This window comes from Meleagris gallopavo, chromosome 3 (assembly GCF_905368555.1).
Source record: "Meleagris gallopavo chromosome 3, MGAL_WU_HG_1.1, whole genome shotgun sequence".
Taxonomy (NCBI): Eukaryota; Metazoa; Chordata; class Aves; order Galliformes; family Phasianidae; genus Meleagris; species Meleagris gallopavo.
The window spans coordinates 72,986,870-73,004,324 of NC_139406.1; the positions used below are offsets into that span (position 1 = coordinate 72,986,870).

Here is a 17,455-nt window from a genome sequence, read left to right on the forward strand (position 1 = left end):
GGGAATTAAATATACATATTCAAATATAGCCGGTCAGGGTCAAATCCTATTTCCTAACAAAAAGAGCATTACACTTGGAACACTCACACCTTTCTTCCTGACAGCTCCCAGCACACGTAACAGTGAGTAATTAGCATGACTGCTCCAGCTTTACATAGGAAATTCTTGGGGTTTTAGAGCAATAAATTCAAGCCCCAGACAGGTTAACTCAAACCATTCTTTTTCAACAGTATATGAACTCAAATCACTGCCCATGAGAGACCTTTAACATTGATAGACTGTCTGCTTACCATTAACACCAATGCTTGCTCTTGCTGCTAGGTGTTACTAAATACACATTTCTCAGGCCCGAGACTGCCTTCACTTCTATGGTTAGAGCTCCACAGCAACATCACTGAGACCAATCCTCTTTTAAGGTACCATTTTGAAGAATTTGTGTGCTGTGTACCTGTTATATTCTGACTGAACAGTGACTCCAATTCCACATACGTTCTGGAAATTAAGCATTATTTCAAATTGAAGATTTCAGGGTTTTGTTTGTTTTCCTTAAACAAACACAAAAGTGCTAATGCTTTCATTTTATCCTTCTGTTTATTGTGCTTTGCTCCAAGAACCTCTGGGTCCGTTCACCAATCTCTGCCTAGGACAATTTACAAACTGAAATCTGCACTGTACAGAATTTAATTCAGAACTTAATTCTGGCCTCAGTCACTCCTGTGTGTTGCTCCAGTCTTCTAGGATCAATGCACTGCACTGTGAACACATGAATAGCATGAGGTCAGGACACACAGTACAGAAAACTTCTCAAATTATATAAATTGTAAATAGTTCGTCCTGCTCTGCATGTTTTGTGCTTTTAGCTGACCAGAAACTTGAGCAATTGCAAGTGAAAAAGATGTTGGTGTAATCTCTCAACCAATGTGGGGTATCTTACAGTGTAGTACTGCACTGAAAGCCAGTGGCAAGATACGAAAAACCACTGTCACAATTGAATTATTATTGAAATCATCTTTTAACTCAATGGATCAACCTTGCCTTCAAAGTCTTCAGAGATGGGGCATCTACTACCTCTCTGGGCAACTTAGTCCAGTGCCTCACCACCCTCAATGCAAAAGACTTTTTCCTTATATCTAACCTAAATCTAACCTTAAAGCCATTTTCCCCCTTGCTCTATCACAACATAAAACCATAGAATCATTAAGGTTGGAAAAGCGCTCTAAGATCATTCAGTTCAACCACTCACCTACCACCAGTATTTCCCACTAACTCATGTCCCTCAGTACAACATTTAAATGGCTCTTGAACACCTCCAGGGACAGTGACTCCACCACCTCTCTGGGCAGCCTCTGACCAGTGCCTGAATGCTCTTTCAGAGAAGTTTTTCCTAACATCCACCCTGAAACAGAGCCTGCTAAAAGAGTCTTCACCCTTCTTTCCTGTAGCTCCCCTTTAGATAGAAAGGCTGCTATCAGGTCAACTTGGAGATTTCTCTAGGCTGAACAGCCTCTCTCAGCCTGTCCTCACAGAAGAAACATTCCATCTCTTGGATATTTTTGTGGCCCTCCTCTGAACATGCTCCAGCAGGTCTATGTCTCTCCTGTACTATTCACAGGTCACTACGTAATATGGATTTCTGACAAACAATACTTTTCATCACTTCACTGTCAGTATTCTCCATTTCAATCGCTTACAACTCTACTTCTTCTATCGAAGGGAAGCATTTCCCAACTTTTTTTCACTTCTGGCTTGCCAAGATATAGAGGTATATGTTTAGTGATAGCAAAGATCACACCTAATATCAAATATATAAATAACTTTAATAAAAAAAAAAAAGTTACATCCCAATCATCACTTTATCAAGATTATTTTTGAGAAATATAAAAGCATATGAAAACAGGGAAATAAAACTGTACATATCTCAACGGCATAAAAGAATATAAACCAAAATCTTTTCTAAAAATTAAACATATAGAAACAAATGTCCTATTTTACTTAACCTTTTGGTAAAAGTAAGCTTTTTAAAATAAAAATAAACTACTCAATGTAAATCTTAAGATAAAATTGCCTTAACATCCTTTTGTTAATTACACAGTACTTTTGCAATAGCAAATAGCTTCTGGTAGGCATGGTAGCTTTGATACGTCTGCCAAAGATAATGGTGAAAAATGCACAGAACCTCTCCACAATAACTAAATCCTAGGAACAGTGAAATTTATTTATCCACAGTTAAGAAGAAGAAAAGAAAAAAAAAGAAATTATGACAGAGACCTGTGCCATAGGCCGCTCTGTGGGCAGCAACAGTTACTACTTTCGTTTTGTTTGCCCCACCTACAATTGTATCTTCTTGTTATAGTTGGTGCTTCTCTACAACTGGAACCTCCCCCTCCAAGCTGGAAGAGAAGACCTACTCCTTTTCCTATTAGATTTTGCAAGAATGACACAGACTGCCCTTAAAGAAGTATCCATTTTCTCCGCCACATGCAATGCTGGCCTTCGCTGAGCAACTACACATTTGAACTCACAGTGACAAGTACCATGGTAATACAAACACATCCTCTGAATTAAGGCAGCCTCAAAAGCACACATAGAGAAGCAGCAAATACAAGACAGCCTGATTTGCCTTAGTTCACAATGGATCTGACTACAGACTATTGGTGTATCCTGGGCTCAACAACTCCAATGTGTTTCATTAAAATAAAGTCACACATTTCATTTCTCCACTGCCTTCCTTTTCTGATTTGACTAAACTCATTAAGACTCTTTCGTGCTCTTCTCCCATACTGTCCTGAGAAGCCAAGTTAATCTCAGATTGGTCTCTTCCATTCTTTACTCATTAAGTGAAGTAACAAGTTGGAGTGGGTCACTCTTCACAGGTCCCCTACTAATAGTGGCAGGGCAAGTGGAAGAAAGAAAAAACAAAGGAGCAAAGCATGCTAGTGCCAGAGCTCTCCAAGCTGATTAATCAGTCTCTCTCCTGGTGCCTGCCTGCTATCCATTCCAATCTTCTGCCTTATATTTAAGACCAGTTTAAGACCACAAAATCACAGAATGGCCCAGGTTGAAAGAGATCTGAAGGATCATGAATCTCCAACCGCCCTGCCACATGCAGGGCCACCAACCTCCACATTTAATACTAGACCAGGTTGCCCAAGGCCCCATCCAATCTGGCCCTAACATCTCTAAGGATGGGGCATCCACAACCTCTCTGGGCAGCCTGTTCCAGCGCCTCACCACACCCATAGTAAAGAACTCCCCCTGACATCCAACCTAAATCTTCTCTCCTTCAACTTAAAACCACTGCATGATATTCATGCATGAGTGTATGTCACTATTGCTCTCAGTCATGAGAAACAATCATACTTCAGATACTTTTGGATTTGAACATCTCTCTTGCACAGTAACAAGTAGATTTTTGCTATTTTTTTTAACTCATATCCTACCATTTGGTTGAAGTACAGAAATAGATTGTAAAACTAATATCTAGTGCAACAGTAACACAAGTAAGAGACTGCTGTTCAAATCCTGTACTTGAGGTTCCCTTATATATTAAATAGTAAAAAAAATAATAATTATGCAATCTTAAGTTCTGACATTTATACCCGTGCAAGAAACATGAAGAGTTGCTAAATGCTTCTTCCGTTGAAGAGAATCAAACTTGGGCTGTATCTTCCACACAGTATGGGAGAACCAGCTGTACACCACACGCTGAGCTGGTAGGGATCGTCTTATCCCCTGCCTGGCAATCTGATTCCCCATATGAACCTCAGCCTACGTAATCAGAAGTCATACCTGGGCTAATGGAAAAAGCATCAACAATGCCCAAATGTTTGAGTTCTACAATCTGTAAGGCAACAGTAGGGAAGAAAGCATGCATTAAACATTAAGTTTTAACATCTGTAATAGATCAATCTCTTCAGATGCCAACTATTCTATATATTAAGTAATGAACATCAACTCTGCATGTAAAGTCACACATCACATAGGTAGCACTTCTTAATATAAAACAATAATCCACAACCTTCCACATCTGATTTACTACTGATTAAGGAAATACTATCCAGTGTAAAGCAACCTTATAAAAGACAAGCTATCAACATTCTTAGAACATACCCTTAAAACAGAAAGACCACAGTGTATGCCATATCCACAACAGTCCACAGAATCTGCTTGATAAGAATTCCTACTTACAGATCATCACCTAATGCTCCATAATACACTAAACTTATATGATTTGTGGTAGGGCAGCTTGCCCTGCTGTCTTTTGTTGACTGAGATCCTTAAGACTTCCACAGGTATTCCATCATCTCTGTATATTATTTCTGAATAAATCTGGCTCTCATTGTATGTGTGTCAATATGCTTTTTTGAAGAACACTGTGCTGCATTGCACAATACTGCCCTAATACATGTAGGTTATTTTAAAAGTAATGTTTCCTATATATTCCAATGGAGACTACAAACAATATATAGAGCACAATAACACTATTTATAGAGCAAATCTAAGCTACAAGAACTATTTTTCAATGCAGTCACCACCATTAGCTATGCATTTTGGCCAGTAATGAACAAGAGCCTGAATGATACACTCATAAATATCTGCATGGCCATACAGAACGTGGCTTGTATTTCATGTTGATGTCACCACTGCTGAAGTGCACCACCCAATGCCTCACTGTGCTCATATCCACTGTTTGGGCTCCATAAACATTCAGCAAGCATCGATGAACATCAGTGAGTGCCATTTTTTCCACAAAGAGGAATTCAGTTACACACCTTAGGTTCACACACACCTCCATGTCAGATGCCAGTTTGTCAGGGGCATTACTTTCGGAACAGCCCTTGTAAATAAATGTCTAAGCTGTGAGACGTCAAAACTCAAGTGTGAGGGCCATGGTAACATAACGAGCGTTTATCTTTGCTTGCCTAACAGACATCCCATGCCCAATTTGTCCTGAACTGGCCTTCCACCACTGAGCCTTGAGTCCAACTCTGCTTTGCCCTGCCTTTTACACAGTGCTCTCAGACAACTTCCATGTCCCTGGGTGAAACCTGAAGCCACAGCAAACACAACAGCTAATGTCATTGGCCAACACTAAATAGGAGGCATTACTTCCTTCAGAAGAACCCTTCTTCAGAACAGCCCTCATAAATCAGTTAGAGTAATAATGCTAGGAACAGTGACTTATTTCTACCATTGCCAAATAATTGTAATACAATTTCTCATATGATCTATTTCCACCCTAAATGTGTGTTAGTATTATAAGTAAGGGAATTAAAAGCTGTCATCATTTGTACTTCATATGCACAACTAAACACTACTTATTGTGCTGCATAAGTAATTACTTTGTGTATAACTCTACTAAAAAAGCTAAGTGATCTGAACTTGTGAAAATTTTAGTACTTTTCTAGAAGCCCATGTGTGAAAATGAGACCCCAACAGTATTTATCTGTTTTTAATGCTACTCAAAACAGCTGAACTTTACATGGTTTCTTTACCCACCTCCTAAAACTTACTAGGGCACTGCATGAAACAGTACTGAAAGCTGGCTCATACAGCATTACTCACAGAAGCATTACTCATTATGAATAAGGGACAAACAACTTGAACCTTACAGGCTAAAGAAGTGGTAGGAAAAGACAAGTATTTGAAGATGTGAGGATGGGAAGCTGTCAAAAAAGAACAGTAACTAATCTATAAAATATGAATAGTTCTAGTGAAAAAAAAAATACAGACCGAATTTTCCTCCTCTTCTTCTAGTTCCCTCTGCTGCTCCTCGTGTCGCTTTGCCTTTATCTCCATAGCTTCAGTGATAAGGTCCCTTAAAATTGAAACTGGCTTGGCATTCTTAATAAACGTATGCTAGGAAGAAAAAAAAAAAAAGATTCAATGACAATTACAATAAATATGGTTCAGATATAATTGCAAGCATTATTCAATACCAACGACTTCAGTGATAAATGGTACTTCACATCACACAGCAATTCAAACCTAAAATGTGGTAATTTTCAATTACTTCATAACTAAGATTTCACTTCTATTTACCCACTCTATGCTGGTACGGCCCTACAATATAAGGACATTAAAATATTAGAGAGCATCCAAGCAAGGACTATGAAAATGGGGAAGGATTTAGAGGGCGAGATGTACAAGGAGTGCTGAGGCCGCTGTGTTTGTGCAGCCCAGAGCAGAGGAGCTGAGGGGAGGCCCGATGGCGGCTGCAGCTCCTCACAGGGAGCGGAGGGGCAGCGCTGAGCTCTGCTCTGTGTGACAGCGCCAGGGCCCGAGGGAACGGCATGGAGCTGCGTCAGGGAGGGGCGGGTGGGGGTCAGGGACAGGGTCTGCACCAGAGGGTGGTGGGCATGGAACTGGCTGCCCAGGGCAGTGGGCACGGCCCTAAGCTGACAGAGTTCACAGAGGGTCTGGACAGCACTCTTGGGCATGGGGTTGGAATTTTGGGTGATCCAGTGTGGAGCCAGAAGTTGGACTCAATGATTCTTCAGGGGTCCTTTCCAGCTTATTCTACATGACTATGATTTTTATAAGAAAAAAATAAACAAACAAAACAAAACAGAAAACAGCAAGACTTGGGAAATGTAACTACAACACAAGTGCTTTATAGTTAGGGACATAATTGTCCCAAGGAAATGTGCATTAAGTAGTAAATAAATAGAGTGGTGATTGTCTGACATAGAAAAACAAACTTTTTTCAGATATTCAGTTACAGTATTTAATTAATCTTAACAAGCTGACAGCACAAATTAGTGGCTGTAAGGAGAGCAAGTATGGCTGTTGCTTACTTCAACAAACCTGTACTTGAATATGTCATAAAACATTTCTTCATCTAGGAGGGTGAAATGTGGAACAAACAAAAAAAAGAACACATTACTTTTAGCAGGAAGAGTAATTTTAATTCAAAGCCATATAAAGCATTATTTCCTCCTTGAAGAGAACCTGTGGATGATACCATTTACATTCCTTTTACTCTCTAATAACCCCCTACTGTTATAAAAATTCTTGTCTTGCATTATCATATGAAAGTACAACTGAGTCAAAATGTAGCTCTCAGCACTTCAGAAACATTATTACTGATTAAAAAACTGTTCCATGAAGAACAAAATTGACAAATCCTACTGTCCTCCTTTGCCTATTACCTATCCTGTCCCTTGATATATGAATTCAATTACCCTTCTTTCCCCTCCATAACTGTTCCTTACAAGTGGTATTTTCATTCCCACTTGTACCCCTCCAGCATACCCATGGCACCTCCTGTTCTACTGCACATGCTCCAACTGGGAAAAAGGCAACATATACAACTAAAGGACGCAGAAGTTGGTCTTCTGGCCAGTACACATAGTGAACACGTAACACTGAAAGTTCTTTGTTACTTGTATGCATTAATACGAGTCTCTTTTAACCAGATCCAGTTATTAGTTAGCATACAAATTTCTGATCTTGAAGGTCTTAAGTAATGATACAGTCATCAAACTAAAACCCTGAATTTCAACTTTTACTTCCCTTCTATTTTACTTTCCACGAGAAGTAAAAGAATTCATACCATTACATATGAATTTTATGATCTATTACTGAAAACTATTTTGAAAGTTGTTCTTTTGTAGTGGAGTAAACTCTAATTTAAATTTAAAATGAGCATGCTCCTACCTTAGGACAGAATAAAGGTATCACAACTGTCTTAGAGCAGGAATTTCAGAAGATCAGATTCTTATGTAGATCGACAAAATGAAAATTAAGAACAGTATTTACCAGTAGCAGTGAAAAGCATACAAGAATACCAAATTATCTAAAAGCTTACTTAATTTTTTGCTTCTTGTTAGCAAAGGAAGCTTATTTCTGGGAAATTTTAGATTCCATTTCAATCATCAAGGAACCTACTACAGATATTATTATTATTATTTTTTTCTTTCAACTGCCTTTCTTCTAGAACATAAAGATAGACATGATTTCCTTTGGTTATTTGAAGGTTGACTATGACAGTATTGAAGTGGATAACAAAACTAAAGGAGCAAACAAAACTAAAGGAGCGTACTTTCTTCACGTTTTCCGTTTTTACTGTGCACCAAAGCATGTAGTCCTCATAAAATTTTGGTTTCACAATACTACACCTTCCTTGACAGATCAGTCCCTCTTGTTTGGTTTTTGTAGTTCTTTGAAATTTCTCTGCTTTATTTCTATTTAAGTACCAAACTGTTAAATTTCCTAGCAACATACAGGTTAGTTCACTGAGTGACCTAAAGCCTGATGCATCAGTTCACACTGCCAACCGTGGTTGCAATTTAGAAGTGCTCAGTTGGAGTAACAGCCCAAGAATAGCCTCTTTATCCTGTCCATTCATATCAGATCCTTCTAGGACACAGAACAACCTGTCTTGTTTAATTTGGCATGACCAAAAGGGCAGACTAAGTATACTCCATGGGTGGTCCCTACCTACCTTTACATAACACTGGCCTAAACCCTATGATCTACTGAAGGCCTCTGATCACCAAACAAGAACCCATTTTTAATACTAAGAACCAGCTCTAACCTTCAAAAGAGGAAATAATTGTTTAGAAGTAACAAAGAAGGAACGAAACAGGGCTGGAGATACACAAGGCGATAGAAGAAAGATCTCAAAATGGAAAAGAAATAAGGCAAGAGATGTACTCTTAAATTTTCACAACCATTCTGGTTTGAGATTGGGTGAGAAAGCCATTTCCACTGAAACTTGACTGACCTGCAGCAGCTGTGTTGCTGTAGCTCTTTGTTCAGGATTTTTCACTAAGCACTTCTTCACGAAATCTGTGAATTCATCAGACCAGAGCTCTGGCTTCCGAAAGGTTGGAGGGGGATTTGTAGGAATCATAAAAATGGCCTAGATAAAAAGCAAGAACAACAGAAAAGTTTAAACAAAACACATCATCACAGCACTAAATTCAAGGAAATAAATTGCTTTATCCACCTTTCTTATCAAGTTAAGAATCTGGAAGACAAATTTTAAGTAGGGTAGGATTTCCACTCAGACTGAGATTCAGGAAGTAAATCCATCTGCTACTAATGTAGCTACTTCCCATCAGATTTTCTCTATTTAAACTGTATCCCATTGAGCACATCACTCTCTACATTATCTATTACTGTTCATCGCTCTCAGGATATAATTTTTTCTTTCAGAAATTCTTAGTAATGGTACTGCTTCTTCAAACAGACCCAGACTCTATGAAAAGCTAAATTCACCTTTTCATCTCTTAACTGCATTTAGTCTTATAGGAGAGCTGCTCAGGAGAGTTGGTGGGTCTTTTACTTGTTGCTGCATGCTTTATTTGGCTGTATTTTTGAAACTTGCTTAATTTTTTTTTTTTTTTAAACAAACAACAAAAGAGCTAAAAGCTAACAGATGACAAAACCAATCAAGTATCTTCCCTATTAGCAAAGAGAATTCACTTAAAATTAGAAAGGAAGCATTTTACCTACACGTAAAAAAAATTCCAGACTGTTGAGAACTATACAGAGTTTTTTCTACTATGAAAAAGATTCATGCTACACTCAAAAAAAGTCCTACTTGAGGCTCTATAAATTGTGCTATTTCTTCTATGCTTTTCACCAGACTTTCCAATTACAGATTTAAGAGGTAAGAAGCAAAGAAAGAAAGAAAAAAAAAAAGAGAGAGAGAAGACAAGCAGTGCGATTCTGAGAGACCACTGTAAAATAATTGGTAATTTTGAACTTCCACACATAATACCAAATGCATACAGCTTCACTTCTGAAGCAACAAACTATTCAGACCCAGATCTAGTGACAGAAACTATATTTCTCCCCTCCCCCCCAACGCTCAGTTTAATCACAACCTCTGAACTGAAAATAAGTGAACATTATGTAAGCTTGCAATCCGTCATTTGTTTCTCTCTACAAGCACAGACAGATTTACGTGCTCAGAAAAGGGGGAAGAAGGTGAAACATGTGCACCATTAGCACAGTAGTGGTACTGGAAGCTTCAGACTGTGCCTGAAGAACAGCGAAGAAGGGAGAAAAAACTTGCAAAGATTTTACCCATAACTTCTTGAGAAGCTTGACTGCCCTTCAAAGCCTGTTTAACTTCTACAAAATCCTCATTCTAAATTTTTTTCTCATGCGCTGAAGAAAAGCAAAAAACATTGCTGAATAATATAAGAACTATTTACTACATTTTTAAAGAAAAAAATATTTCAGTATCAAATACTTCATTTTAAATCTAATATTACAGAGCTTATTTTACTATATAATGCTGTCTAATTCAAAAACTAGAGGATCAGCACTTTTTTTTTTTAAATAAACTAAGATGTATGTTGTAACAGCTTTCTATTTTCAATGGACAGCCTTGCCAAACTAATGTATGATCTCAGATTGGAAAAGTAGTGCTCTAATACCTTGTAATTGTCCTTAATTACTTACTTGTGATATAAAATTGTCGGTACAGGTGAAGTGCTTCTGGTGAAGGAGTGGCTAACAAATTCAGCTGCTCCTGTCCTTGAAAGTAATGACCTATCTGAACTCTGAACTGATGATTTTAATCTTATCTTTAGCTACTCCTAACAGCTAGCTCTGCAGTAGCTATTGAAAGCACACAGCTATAACAGAAAACCAGTGACTTCTGTTTACATGGTATCAAAACATATACCTCCTATTTGACAATGAGCATTGACCTATGTCTCAGCATATAAGCAAAGCTTAGCTCTGCAATTCTACTGAGCTGCAAAGTTCTGGAAAAATTATTTCCTTCTGCAAACTGCTTTGATCAACTACACAGCAGTGAAGAATCACAGCAAAGAACTGACATCTTTGTAATTTACAAAGGACAGCAAGAAGAAAGATAGAAACCATGAATCATTCTTTTACAGCAGGCAATAAAAATTACAAAGAAGATATTCAAGAGCTAGAGTCAGGATCCTAAGAACACATTTACACTTCGTAAATTTGTTGAAAGTGACAATTTCAGAAACACGTACATCTATTTAATGCATATGCTACAAGTTTTTTAAAATCTTGGTATGTTACATAAGCTGTGATTATCTGAAAATAAAAATATGGATTACGTCACCATTTTTTTAATGCAAGGAAACATTTAGAAACTAATTCCTTCTTTCCAAATGTTTAGTCCAACTTCTTAATTATGTCACACGCTTCCTAGTGTGAACCTTTCTTTTCCATCTGGAACAGGCTGTCCAGAGAGGCTGCGGAGTCTCCTCCTCAGGAGATATCCAAAACCCACCTGGATATTTTCCTGTGCAACTTCCTGTAGAGAAACTGCTTAGCAGGGGAGTTGGACTGGATGATCTCCAGAAATTCCTTCCAGCTCCTACAATTCCGTGATTCTGTGATATCCCATCACTCCCTTTCCTTACTTAGCCTGAAACGCTGGAGGTTATATTCAAATCAACCTTGCCCCTTCACTTCCTAATTTTGGCTTGCACGCTTCTATGCAAAACGTTAAGCTCCCTTTCACCTTCAAAGAAAGTCTATGATTTAACTTCCAGCTTCTTCACTTTCCTTCCAAGAAACTTGCAAAGCAACCACTGGAGAATCATAAACTTCATTCCAGATCACCAGGAATAAACCAAAATTCTTATCTAACAGGAATTTATTCATCATTTTTTCTTCCATTTATTACCAAATATATCTTTTCTATCTCAACAGAACTCAGTCATTTTAAAATAAATCTAAGGTATTTCAATTACTGCCTTTCATGGCTGCCAAGATAGGATGTTACTTACATTCTTCTTTCATCCTGTGTTTCCCACAGCTATTAATGTTGATGGTTTGGGTTTGTTTTGTTTTGTTTGGTCATTTTGATGTGTTTTTTTTTGTTTGTTTGTTTAGAAAAGAATAAAGAAAACACACACCACAAACATAATATCAGCAAGCACTTAATATATGCTACCATCCACCTAACTGCATGGGCTAAGCTGGCAGTGCCAACCACAGGAAACAGTCAGGGAAATTGTTCCACAGACAAGGCTCTGGCCCATTAAGAAAGAGACAGTGTTAATTCTTCTCTATCCCACCTTCAACATCACCTTCCACACTTCCCTGTGTATCTGAGACAGACTCGTACATCTTACTCAAGCAATACATCACACAAGCAGCTGAGGTGTTAGATTGAATGACTCCCAATCTTCCATTTTAACCATTTAATCATCCTTTTATTCATAAATAAATGCCTAAGCTGTGAGATGTCAAAACTCAGGCCTGAGTGACCATGACAACTTAATAAGTGTTTATCTTTGCCTGTCTAACAGACAAACCATGCCCAATTTGACCTAAACTGGCCTTTCCACCTCTGGGTCTTGAGTCCAACTCCGCTTTGCCTCGCCTTTCACACAGTGCTCTGAGACAACTTCCACAGCCCTGGGTGAAATCAGAAGCCACAGCAAACGTGCTATCTATACAACTAAAGAATGGGGAGTGGCATTGAAGGTGTTGTAATAGAAAAAAAAACACAAATTGCATCACCACAGGGAGCCTTCAGTGGCCATTTCTGAAGTGGGCACTATATAATCTAACAATTTCTACCATAACTGTTAACCTGTTTACTCTGAAAGGATGTATCAGCACAATAACCAGCTCCTGTAGTCAATCTCAGTGTTGAACAGAGGACCAAGTCCCAAACTAGAGCAAAATAGCAATTCAGCATAGAATTTGCTTTTTATGATTCTTAAAGGGACCAAAATTTTGGGCCCTATAATGAAGCCCAGGCTGCAATCATTTCTTCCATGAAGAATCTTTCATGGACAATTTTTATTGGTGTGAAAATGCAATTAGATGAATAAGGAAATGCCAAAAGAAAAATGATATCCTCATATACTGCATTTGGAATTTCCTAATCAGAAAATCCTTGAGGCTCATTCTCTCCTGTCAGTCAGGGTAATACCACAGCCCAAGAACACATTAAGTAATCAACAGTAACTCAGTTGAGGTTCTACTCTTTTTTTTTTTTTTTTTTAAGCTCCATCACTTAGGTTGAGTAAGTGACTTGTAATGAAGTATTTTGATTTCCTGCTATTTAACCATTAGTTGTCATTTGTTCACTATCATGTATGTAACTGAAGGATACAGCAAAGATTTTTCATTTTTGTGCTGTGAAGTAGCATAGCTAGCATCTACAGAAAACAGACTCAAAAATATTCTTAAATCCAGTAGTATGAGTACAAAATACTATTTAAGGCTCAGAATGGGGTTATATATTGAATACTGCAACATGTTATTGCTTTAGAACTGAGAAAAAACATACCATTTTCTTCTGATTTATGTTAAAGAACTTTCTTCCCTTCTTGCAGAGCCTTCAATACAGCTATTGAAATATCACTTGCTTATTTCTCACTGCCTAGGAATAAAACCACAGCATGGGGAAGGTCAACAAGACCAAGTGCCAGGTCCTGCACTTCAGTCACAACTACCAGCACTACACTACAGGCTTGGGGCAGAGTTGTTAAAATGGAGAAAAAGGATCTGGGAGTGTTAGCCAACACTGAGCTGAACAAGAGTTAACAGTGTGCCCAGGTAGCAAAAAAGGCCAGTGGCACCCAGCCTTGTATCAGAAATAGTGCAAGCAGCAGGAGCAGCAAGGTGACCGTCCCCCTGTACTTGGCACCAGTGAGGCCGAGTGCTGTGTTCAGCTTTGGGCCTTTCCCTACAAGGAAGACACTGAGGCCCTGGAGAGTGTACAGAGAAGGGCAATGAAGCCGTGAAGGTTCTAGAGCACAAATCTTATAGGTAGCAGCTGAGGGAATTAGAATTGTAGAAGAGGAGGCTTAGGGGAGACCCTATCGCTCTCTACAACTCCCTTACAGGAGGTTGTAGTGAGGTGGGAGTCAGCCTCTTCTTTAGGTAACCATAATAAGACATGTGGGAATGGCCTCAAGTTGAACCAGGGTAGGTTCAGATTGGATATTAGGAAGAATTTCTCAGATAGAGTGGTTAGGCATTGGAACAGGCTGCCCAAGGAAATGGTTGAGTCACTGTCCCTGGGGGTGTTCAAGGAATGGGCAGACATGGTACTTAAGGTTTAGTGGGTAATAGTGGTGGTAGGTGGACAGTGGACTAGATGATTTTAGAGGTCTTTTTCAGCCTTCATGATTCTATGATACTGGCAGGTGGTTCTTTTGTTGTTTGGGTGTTTTTTTTGTGCATTGGTTTTTTGTTGTTGTTGTTTTGTTTGGGGTTTTTTTTTGCTTTGCTGTGCCTTCTGTTTGTTTTGGCAAAACATAGTAACGTAAAAACTAAAGTTACTGAACAACTCCTTCAGTGTGTGACAATAAGGAAGTTGCTTTTTGTTCTTTCAGTGCGCATTAAATTTATTTGTTGGAAGTACCCTAAAAATTACTATCTTCCTTTACAGTCTGCAAACTGGACTTCATGAAGACCTCAGACACCAGCTTTCTGTTGCAGAGCATTACAAATAAGTCTGGTTCTATCAGCCACCTATATCCAAGATATATCCAGATATCCAAGGAGATTTTCACCATCCAGTTTCAATAAAATCCCTAACTCAAATCTGAATGTGTGATTCAAAGCATTTAGAAAGCTTATTTATCTTTGTGTGTGAAAAACTATTTTCACCACAGTACCCCATAGCAGTCTGTACTTCTTCTTCAGTCATAATCACGAGAGAGTTGGTTCATATTTATTTTTTTTTTCTTCTTGCCCAAGTTGCTTTTTTCCTTCTTGCAATACTGTTGCTATTTACTAACCTCAGTGACCAGCACGAATCAGAGATCAAGAACTATTCAAATCAAAAATGTACAACGAGTGGCCCATGCAAAACCATTTTCATTTTCCTTGTCTTACCAACTTCTACAGAGGTTGTTTGAAGAAATACACTGAAATGCAATATTCATTTCAATTTTATACAAGAAAAGCTGAGCAACAATTTATCCTGAATTAAAGAGCAGAGAAATGATGCAGCTGTCAAGTAAATTTCACCTCCAAATTTATCACTAACACTTCCTCAAAACTGTGCCATAAAAAGACATTTTCTGAAGGTATCTTCAGTGAATACGCACTCCAGATGGACCTACCTACTCAATGGACAACTGCTTATCCAATATCTTAGACAAAACGCATTCCTGTTTTAAGCTAAGTTGTTGAAGAAGCTGTTATCCACTTATATATTTTATATTAAGCTTTTTTTTTTTTTTTAAGATGCGCTGGACGTATCAGTTAAAAAAAAGTTCTCTATCAAAATGAAAATTGGCCACAACCACCTTACTTAGGACAAAGTGGTATACATAATCAGAAGATGTTATTTCACAAATCAGCACTGTATTGGTCCATTTGTTTGCCTTTCCTCACAAAGCTGATATTTAGATGGCTCTAATATGTCAGACATCAAAAATATGAGAGAGAAACACCTTCACCCAGGGTGCCTAAATTCTTCTGAAACCTTTAACCATCATTTTGACGGAATGTGAAAAAGAATAATGAAGAACTCAGCTAGAAGATGCCAAGGCTCCTTCTCCTTCTCCCTCTTTAAGAAACACAGAGGGTTTTGCACGATTTAAGCTATCATTTATATCTGAATACTGATTTATTGACCCTGTCCTAAGTAGCTATTTAAACAAGAGCAATAGACGACGGGGAGCCTGTCCCAGTGGCAATGCTAGGAGCAGACTTATCAGACCCTCTGGGAACACACTTCATAGGGTCATAAAGACAAGATAACTGCTGGAAGCTCCAAATGGGAGTAAATCTCAGAGGTTCAGCTATATATGTAAATTATGTATGTAACAGTAAATTATCTTATGGCTAATATTATTAACGAAGTATCAAAGTAAAATGTTTTGAAATGATATCTGAAAAGAAAAAAAAAAGCAGCAGTTATATTCTTCCAAAAGCTAGATCTGTAATAGAAGCAAAAGTAGTTTTCCCCTTTCACAAAACTTGAAAAACTGATATTGCCAAATATTAAAAAGCATACACATCTAGGCAAAAAAAAAAAAAAAATTAGAATTCCAACATTAAGCAAAAATGCAAAGACTTCTACCAGTGCTCAGTCAAAAAGTCACTTTCTTCTCGGAGTTGCCAGTGACAGAAGAAGAGACTTGGAAGGCTGGGCTGTCACACTTGCCTGCCTCCTCAAGGTCCCAGTCCTTGGGGTAGAATTCCACAGATAAGTGGAAATTTAGTCCAAAACTAAATAAAAACAATAACACTACGAAATGAAAAATTTGGTAGTGTTACTGTTTGTCTAGAATTTTTCATTTGTTAGTGTATGTATAACATCCAAAATGTACACCTATTGTGCTCAATAGTTCTTTAATATCAGCCAGTGATTAAATTATGCGTGCACTAAAGTGAAAATGATATCCCAGTAATTTTAAGAAAAAAAAAACAAAAAACCCAAACATCTCACATTAGCAGCACTACCAAGAACAAATGAAAAATGAAAACCTAAGGGGAAGAGGGGAGCACAGGTGAAGAAAAGAAAGAAAATAAATAAACACAACACAGCTGTTAGCAGTGGTTTAACAGTCATTCACTGGAATGGCTTCTCTGGAAAGATGACCTTTGCTGTTCAAAGCAAAGTATGATGCACTGGTGCACTTAAGATGTAAAGTAATAAAGCAATAAACACAGCAAAAAGACAGATAATGGACAGAATAATCACATGATTAACAGCAGAGATGGGTTACTGAAAGATAAGCCATATATATTGACCTGAACATTTATTATTGGTAGTGAGTTCATAACATTTTGACAGCGTTACAATAGGTCAAGAATGTAAAGATACCTATCTCAAACATTTTGCAATAGCAAGTGCAATTGTATACCCACTGAAGAGAAGCAACCTTCACCTTGTGAACATCATCACGCAACAGCTGCAGCTTAAGATTCACATTTAAGTTTATTCTTTCTACTTGAAGGTGATATTTAATTAAGAAAAAAAAAAAAAAAAGGCTCACAGGTTCAAAAGAACATTACGGATCTTTTGTTCAGCGACAACAAGCAGACACAGTCAGCATTCTACGACCATGGGTTTGTCCAGACCGGTGTGTCATTTTGCTTTAAACAAGCTCACTTATACAAGTATTTTTTAAATACCATGACATGTCATAACTTTGAAGTTCTAGCATATCCTGAGACAAACCTGCATTGGCATTCTTGAAAGTCAGAATTTATTGCTCTGGCCTTTATTCAATTAGCAAGACAAAGAGCCAATTCTCACTGTTAACTCATTTAAAATGACTGAGCCATCTACACCTGCGTTCATTATTCAAATTCTTTTTTCTGCTGAGTAGTAAGAATCTTTATCAGCATGAACCCTTTACCAGAAATACCCCCTTTATGTACCGTCCCACTGTCAACTAGCTCACTAATCTATCGTGGATTTTTTTTTCATAAGTTACCACTTGTACTATTCAAAGAGACCCGGAAACACTCCAAAGCAGTTGATCAGGTTGTATGCAAAGAAACAACTTATCTTTTGCCTTAT

General features: G+C 38.0%; 1 protein-coding gene across 1 annotated transcript in view; it reads right to left on the bottom strand.

Moving 5' to 3' along the window:
- Positions 1–17,455, bottom strand: part of STK3 (serine/threonine kinase 3) — a 139,597-nt gene that overhangs the window by 62,260 nt on the left and 59,882 nt on the right. Inside the window, exons 7-8 of the mRNA XM_085221468.1 lie at positions 8,729–8,866; positions 5,734–5,859 (exon numbers count right to left, since the gene is read on the bottom strand). Of these exons, the coding sequence (XP_085077594.1) occupies positions 5,734–5,859; positions 8,729–8,866 (264 nt within the window). The remainder of the gene's footprint in view (positions 1–5,733; positions 5,860–8,728; positions 8,867–17,455) is intronic.